Raw genomic sequence first — 8,592 nt, 5'->3', positions numbered from 1 at the left:
GAATGCTTGGAAAAGGAGGCAACAAGACCGGAGCTCTACTCCAGCAACTTTATAATTCTTGCGACGCTTTTGGGGAATGAGATTCGCGGAGGATGGGGGATAAGGTAGTCCGCTGGCGCCAGTGACGTCTGCCGAATAGCTGACTTCCAGACTCTTACAGTTTTCGGCTAAGTGGTTCCCTTTTACCACCCCCGAACCTTTGCACACCTTCCTCTAGAAAGTTTACGTTTAGGTGACACGACGGCGAAATAAGAATGGAAATTGCACCTTTACGTAACTACAATCTCTACAAAAACTCCCCATCCCACAGTTGATCGTTGCTTCTCAGTTAATTCAAACCTATCAGGTTAAAAGATGATCCTATCGCACAATTACCATCTCCAGGTTCAGACGAGGTAAAATAAAATGCAAAACTGTGTTCACTTACCGCCAAGGTGTGCTTGAGACATGTTGTGAAAATTGTCACGCTCGTATGACGACGGGGGTGTCGAGGGCAGTGGAATCCACTGCTAGTGAACCCAAGAGGGCGGCGCTGCAGGAGTCGTTGCGTTGCTGCTGACATAAACTCCCGCTGATGTGGCATTACTCGTAGTTCCACTTTGAGACGACACGCCACTTGGTAAAACACCTCCGTCGGAGACCTGGACTGATGGGGCTCCCAAGATGCCCTGCTGGAAGTTGAAGTCCAACGTACCATCCATCGAAAGTTCGTGCTTTATCACCTGATGAAAAAATCAAAAAGATATTTTAGACCTTATTTTCGACAGACATTAGGTTTAGGATTTGAAGTTCATAGATCACAAGCCTGAAATTCCTCATCCTGAAGTACCTCATCAACGTTGCAGTCAAATTCTTCCAGCGTTTCGATGTTGATGTTAAGGTCATCTAGCAAGGCAGTGTTGTTTAAAGCCCCCATGATCTGACCCATTATCGTGCTTGGCTTTGGCGAATCTGGCGGACTGGGACCCGCAGGACCCGTTTGTGCCTGTCTTTGTTGATGCTGTTGTTGCTGCTGCTGTTGCTGCTGCTGCTGCTGGCGTTGCTGTGTCTGGAGAAGGTACTGAATGGTCTGCTGTTGCTGAGGGTTCAGAGTCGAGGGACTAGACTCGCTCTGTTGGTAAGAGGGGGACATTCCAGAGGCCGGACTCAGATTCTGAAAGAAAGACAAAAAACCTTAAGACATCAAAGTGATGGCCTGAGAAGGTCAAGCAGATTGTGAAGGTGGTTGACTTTTACTGACCATTTGGCAGGCACAAGGTTGCAGGCGATGATGAGGACATCTCTGCTGACTCGTGGTTTGTGGAGTCGGTGGCAAACCATAAGGCGCTGTGGTTGATCGGAGTGAATTACTCCTCTGATACTGTTGTGCCTCAAAGTATGAGGGTGGCGGTCCTGTTTGCTGCTGATGAGGTGGGGACGTCCGGTACATTTGGTTGATTTGGTAAGCGGGCTGCTCAATTTTCATTGTTTCCGTTAAACTTGCAGCTTGAAGAATCGAAAATAATTTTTGAAATACACTCACAAAAATGTAGGACATTACTGATTACGTGTCTAAGAATAACATAAAAAATACCTAATTGTTCTGGACTGTAGGAATAACTAGGTGACCAATCCGGTTCACTGAGAACGGCAGGAATAGGGCTCAATCTTCCAGAAGAGGATGCGTTGCTTGAAGCCCGAGGTCTTCAGAAAAATAAGTAACACGTTTAATTTTGCTCATTTGATCAACCAAATCCGTTATTAGTGTCAATTTATAAAAATAGTCATGAATAAATTATTGAGGAATAGAGGTTAAAATATGAGAAGCAAATGGAACTTAAATGAAATATGAAAATTTCAAGACATTCTTTATGTAGATGATAATTATGAGTGTGGTATGATGTCCTGGAATGATAAAATCGAGAAGCTAATGAAAAACATAATTTGAAGGACTTGAACCCGTACCGGAAGTCTGGTGATAGCTGAAAGCCGCTTGCTGGATGAAGGGGGCTGTCGGGAAAAAGGTCCAAACCCTCGCTGACGCTACTGCTAGGGCTGGGGGTTGCATCCGCCTGCAAACTTCCGTTCCTCAGAGCTTCTACCTTCTTCTTAACTCGTCCACGTCTCTTCTCGAACTTGCTTGTCTCCATCGACGTCGCTCTACACGACAATTGAAATCATTGTCACCTATCTACTTTTATCTTTCAACTTTCTAACTACCAATAGTTCTAATATTAATTTTTTTTTTCATTATTCATGCAAGGCTAAATATTCTGGAACGAACTTTAGTGCCTAACATTTCTACAATTTCACAAAACACAGCAAATAATATTTTTTAAACACATTTAACGTTAAGGGCACTTGATTCTTAAAAAATTATCAATTTTACTAGTTTTAGTTTACCTCGGCTTTTTTCCTAGAATAATAAATATTTTGTCTTACAAATTTGGAAAATGATAGCAAACATGCTAACGGACGTCCACACACACTTTTTTTGTGGGCTAATTTAAAAAAAATTTATTTTGCTAAATTTTATTAATTTGTTTGCCTTTAGGAATTACTATCAATTTGATCGGTGTTAGATTCGCCCGGCTTTTTCATACAATAATAAAGATTTTGTCTTCAAAATCTGGGGAATAATAGCGAACATGCTAGAGGACGTCCCCGCACACTTTTTTAGGGTTAATTCAAACATTTTTAATTTCGCTAAAGATGTGTGCGGGTGTATTTCGAGGTTATGTGTGTTACGATTCCATCCCATAATTATTCTTGAGTGCTACCGATGGAATCGGTGCGACAGAGACCTACTTCCTACATTATCGGAAGTACAGAGAGATGAAAACCGATCCTAATCTCAAAATAGTACACATGCATACAATTTGTATTTATAACAATAAAATTTTTTGTTATTATCACTCAAAAAGGAGTGCAGGAACTCCCGTTATGATATTTTATAGCATCTCCGAATTCAGTTTAAATTTTTTTTAATTTTTGTGGAAAAAAAGCCGGGGGAACTGTACCCGGTTGACCACACGACGAAGTACTCGTATTACATGCCCTTAATTATTATGTGAGAAAAACCCCGACTTTGCCATACAAAACAATTATTAAAATGAAATATTTTTTTTTTAATCATTGAAAATAACTTTAAAATAGTTTTATTTATTCCACCAGAAGAACAATAATCATTTGTAGCAAAAAAAAATAATAATAATAAAGTGTTGAAAAGTGTGGATTCCGTGGAGAATTGACATTTTTGGATTTAGAGGTACTTTTCGGAACACCGTCGGGATGTGTTAGGGGTGGAAAGCCGTATACAAGCCGTTGAAAGTCGTATACAAGTCCTACAACTTTCCCGCGACATTTTCCCGAACCCACAGAAATTATTTGTTAAAAAAACCAAAAAGTGATTTTTTCCTTTGTATTTTATATGGGAAATTTCGAGTGCCGGGCGGCATCGTTTCAAATAAAAATTTCGAAAAAGGAAAAAAGGCAATTTCTTTTTTCGAATTTAGAACCGAATCAGGGGGGTCGTTGCCCTCCAGCACTAATCTGTACAATTAAAAATTAAAAGTGTGAACAATATCTTCAAACTTCTCAATAAAATGTTAAAATTTCTATATAAATTTGTAAAAAATGCAAAATTTTAGCTTTAAGGTATTTAGAAATCAAACATTTCAAATTTGAAGGGCTCAAATATTAACTACGTTCACATTCGAATATAAAAATGTAGTAAGAATTAAAAATAATGTACGATGAGTCCAAGCCGACTATTACCAAGCCTTGCGTCCAAGTGGACATTGGATGAATACAAAAACGGAAGCTTTGAAATATTATGTATCTGACTAAAACTGTCTAACTAAAGAATGTTCAATATTCACAGAAGTTGAATAGCTTTTTAAATTTTTTTTTGAGAAATTGTTTTAGAGAAATTTTTTTAAGAATTTAAAAATAAAAAAAATCAGACACTTCTCCATTTCAATAATGAAAAATCTTTAATTCTACCTATGAGAAGTTGAACAATTAAGAAGAATTAAAATCGTGAGTCGTTAATCAGGAACAACGAAAATGAATCTTAAATTAGAATCCTAATAATTTTCCAAGTTTTTAAATTATCATTTGAAATTTTATTGTTGGAATAATCAGCTTACAGATCTGGAAAAGTTATTTACGTTTCGATTTCGTATAATCCAATCCAAATTTCAAAAGAAAGAAAATACTATTTATTAACATTAACGAACTTTTTGACACTGGATAGCCATGCGTAATATATCCTTCAAATTAGACAAATAAATATTTATTTTCAGATTTCAAACACTTACCTTCTTCGGGCAGATTTACCAGGCTTGGCATCGGGATTAATCATCCACCACGAACTTTTACCGGTACCTTCGTTTTGTACTCGCATGAATCTGTTGTGCAACGAAAGGTTGTGTCTGATAGAATTCTGAAAAAAAAACAACACGAATTATTAATTATGACATTAGCAGGGTGACTCAAAAACGTAATTTTCAAATTTCCCTAACTTCTTCCTGATTTTCCCTGTCCACTTTTACATTTTCCCTGACATTTTCTTCTTGTAACATTATCAGCATATAATTTTTCATAAACTAGATCAATTTCAAATAAAAATTTGAAAACTTCAAATATATTATTTATTCAACCAGAAAAGATGCCTTTTCTACCACAAATAATAAATTTTCAATCAAAAAGAACGAATTTTCAACAAAACAGTTCAATTGGTCACCAATAAACTTGACTTTTTAAAAGAACGGTTTAAATTTCAAAAAAATAACCAAAATTTTAAATAAATAGTCAAGTTTTTTAACCAAAATAAGAGGAATTTTCAAATAAAATGATAAATCTGCAACCAATAAAATTAATGCTTAACAAAGCAGTTCCACTTTTAAACAACGACAAACATTTTCAACCAGAAAAAGAATTTTTTACGAACCAGTTGAATTTTTAAACTCCGCAAATATTAATTTTCTGCACAAAAAAATGAATTTTTAACTAAAATGATGAACCGTCAACAACAACAAGAAATGAATTTTTAACGAAGTATAACTTTCAACCCAGAAATCGAATTTTCCAAAAAAATACGAATTTTCAACCCGCAAATATTAATTTTCTAACAAAAAAGACGAATTCTTAACGAATAAGGTAATAATAGATATTTCAGAGAAAAAATTTTTTAATTGAAATAAAAAACTTTTGGGTTTAACTAAAGAGGATAAATTTTCAATATAATTGTTGCATCCCAAACAAAAAAAAATAATTTTTAACCAAACAGTTGTATTTTTAACTAAGTAAAATCAAATTTCTAACAAAAACATGAAGTTTTTTAAACCGAAAATACTAATTTTCCAAAAAATAGTTGAATTTTTAAACAAAAAAAGATCTCAGTTAAATTTTCATCATCAAAATATGAATTTTTATTAAAACAGGTAATTTTTTACCAAAATAGTTAAATTCTTAACCCAAGAAGAGGAATTTTCAACAAATCACTTTAAATTACAACCAAGAAGGATGACTTTAATTAAAAATGTTGAATTTGGATCTAAATAAAAAAATGGGGCCCAAATTAGTCCTAAATTATTAAATAGGCTCTATACATCAATAGTGTTGTGCCAGTTTAACATACCTAATAAAGTTCCATATGTTTTCCCTGATCCACGGTCACCCTGAATTACCAACGTAGTAAAAATCGATCATTGTCAGAATTTCGAAAATTGAGGATTAACGGCTTTTAAATAAAAATTATGCCCATTAATCACGTTTTGCATAAATTGTGTAACTTCCGACGGTTCCATGACCCTGGACGCATTTAAATATTTCAAATGGATCCCTGAATCCAATTACATATATTATGCAGCTTAAAGCTTGATGGCGTTATGCAACAAGTGCAATTGAAAATCAAGCAGCGTTTCAAGAGTACACGTTACCTTCAATACAGAGGAATATTAGTTAACTTCAGTCAATTTTAACATGAAATTAAATCAGTTTATTTACTAGAAAAAGGTATTATAAAATTGATTTGTCTATAATCAATTGAATTTTAAGTTCTCAATTACTTTCCAAGATTCGCTCAAGACGAATAGATACAGTTCGCAAAGAATTATCAATGTACACCTTGCTCTTGGCAGAGTTTGTCTCGTAATTGAATTTTGCGATTGGCCAAGATCCAAAATCCTCTGCTACTAAATTTCCGCTATTAATCTTTGCCTCCATCATCACCTTTAACCTTGTACTTTGAGCTAGACTCGAAAAACCTTCCTTCCATTTAAAGAAGTATTTACGAAACGTTCTATTTTGAATATATTAATCTCTTTAATGTTCCAAACTTAAAAAAAAACAGGGTAGCCTAAAAACTTCATTTTTAGAATTCCCTAGCTTTTCCTTTATTTTTCCCTCACCATTAATATTTAAAACCAAAATTCTAATTTTGTAAGATTTAATATAATATAGATTCTTTAATAAATGGAACGAAACCATTTTCAATTTAAATTTATCAATTTGATAATTCATTATTCTCAGGACAGCCGCAGCCTAATTTAATTTAAAAAAGTGAAAAAGTGACCAAAGGGCATTAATAATGTGACTAATGTTCCTTTCGATTTTAAATAATTAAAAATACTTCGATGAAATTTATCAAAATTCAAAAATCTTTAAAAATGTAAGGTAAATGAGAAGGCTTAGAAAAATTCAGGAAAATTCCAAAGAATTTGATTAAATGCCTAAAAATTTAAGGTGCGTTTTAAAAGGCTTCAGAATGAATGAAATGAAAACTAAAAAAATCCATTGAATTGAGTAGAATTGAATGAATCTAATAGAAATTCAGAAAATTGCAAAGAATTTAAGGGAATTCAGGATAAATTAGCAAGAATGCAGGATGCATTCCAAATGAATTGCATAACATGTTTGAAAATATTTTCAAACCTTTGAAACCCTATTAACTCCCTCAGTTTTCATGAATTAATTATTTAAAATCTATCAAAACATAATAAAAAATTCTGTGAAATTCTATGAAATTTCAATTCTCGTGAATAAATTTTGTATTTAATTAAAATATTATAAAATTACATAAAATCTGATATATCCTGCAATATTGGAAAATTTATTGAAATATCTTTTGGGCTTTGAAAATCCTTGAAATCCTCGGAATCTGGGTAAACCCCTTGGAGCATGAAAACATTTTGAAGCTACAAAATAATATAAATTTAAATAAAATTGTATTATTTAATAATATTCAATTATTCAAAAAATTAATATTATAGGGCCCATAAAATCGTTCCATATCTTCTTCTCTAAAACATTTTAAATCCTTTGAAAAGTTTGGAAATATCTTGAAATATTTTTAATTCCCTTCAGACTTTTAAAATCTCTTGAAAATTCAATGAATTTTTGAATACCCTAAGCCCTTCAAACCGTTTAGAATACCTTCAAATTTTCGAAATCTATTTAAAATTCCATAGAATCTTTTAGAATATCCTAAAACTTTTTAAAGCTCTTGAAAATACCTTTCAGTTTTAAAAATAACCTTAAAATCTTTAAAATCCTTTGAAATCCCCTTAATTGAATGAAATCTATTAAAAATTCCTTAGACGTTTTGAAAATACCCTAAAATCCTTTGAAATTGATTGAAACTGATCGAAACAAAAGTGACTAAAATAATATTGTCTTTTTTAGAAAGTGACTTAGTTACTTTATCATTAAAAAGTAAGTAAAATGTGACTGCTTATGAGCTCTGATTATTCTTAGCAGTTACATAAAAAAAAATTCGCAGAGTTTCCCCTAATTTCCAGTTTTTCCCTGAACTGCGCCCATCCTGCAATTTCTATCAATTGTAAGAAGTGTAAAAAAACTACATTTTTTTACGAGCATCAGTACAAATTTTTTCTTTTATTGTCGCAGTCATTCCTGATTTATAGCTAAATGAAAAAATATATATTTAGGAGTCTTACAAACTGCTTTTTTGACTAAAATTCCAATTTTACTCAAATTTTGACATTGTAAGAAAAAGTAAAACTTTGTTTGGACCACCCTAATTTACATCTAAAGGTATATATTCTTGTTATAGGACAGGAGTTTACAACCCCATCGAGTTCGCGGCTTTATCGAAACTGTTGGTACGAATATGAAGATATTTTCGGCGCCGGCGTTTGGAACTTTCGGTCCAAACCACCCTCGTTTTCCCACGCACTATGTATTCAACGGGGTACAAAAGATGTGGATCGAGAAATAAAAAAAAAGGATTGAGGCAAGCATTTCTACTTCCGGTTCTCGATCTAACAAAAGAATAACTAGAATCTTTGGATTTTTAATTTCAGGATAAAAGATTCTCATTAGAATTATTTTAGGAGAGTAAATATACTTTGTTGAATAAATAAATGCATGAAATTTAGTATACTTGTCGAAATTCTTTCTTAGAGGTCGATTAGTTTAATTAGTGCATTCCGTCATTCAACTAAAGTTAATTTCCTCTAATTTCATTTTGCTCCTGAATTTGCATAGGGAAATTTATATGCTAATATTAATAAATAATTTTCTACATATTTATAAGTATTTAAACTAGTGCATCCTGAAATGAGGTTTATAATTAATTCATTTTCA

General features: G+C 32.9%; 1 protein-coding gene and 1 long non-coding RNA gene across 2 annotated transcripts in view; one reads left to right on the top strand and one right to left on the bottom strand.

Moving 5' to 3' along the window:
- LOC117171081 overlaps positions 1–8,237 on the top strand; it is a 15,465-nt gene extending 7,228 nt beyond the window's left edge. The window contains exon 3 of the long non-coding RNA XR_004466843.1: positions 8,060–8,237. This is a non-coding gene — a long non-coding RNA (uncharacterized LOC117171081). The remainder of the gene's footprint in view (positions 1–8,059) is intronic.
- Positions 1–8,592, bottom strand: part of LOC117171080 (forkhead box protein O) — a 297,585-nt gene that overhangs the window by 79,652 nt on the left and 209,341 nt on the right. The window contains exons 2-7 of the mRNA XM_033358131.1: positions 4,302–4,426; positions 1,945–2,139; positions 1,574–1,683; positions 1,241–1,485; positions 830–1,153; positions 428–722 (exon numbers count right to left, since the gene is read on the bottom strand). Coding sequence (XP_033214022.1) covers positions 510–722; positions 830–1,153; positions 1,241–1,485; positions 1,574–1,683; positions 1,945–2,139; positions 4,302–4,426 — 1,212 coding nt within the window. The 3' untranslated portion in view covers positions 428–509. The remainder of the gene's footprint in view (positions 1–427; positions 723–829; positions 1,154–1,240; positions 1,486–1,573; positions 1,684–1,944; positions 2,140–4,301; positions 4,427–8,592) is intronic.

The sequence above is a fragment of the Belonocnema kinseyi genome, chromosome 4 (genome assembly GCF_010883055.1).
Source record: "Belonocnema kinseyi isolate 2016_QV_RU_SX_M_011 chromosome 4, B_treatae_v1, whole genome shotgun sequence".
Lineage (NCBI taxonomy): Eukaryota > Metazoa > Arthropoda > Insecta > Hymenoptera > Cynipidae > Belonocnema > Belonocnema kinseyi.
This window is presented reverse-complemented; position numbering and strand designations above follow the sequence as displayed.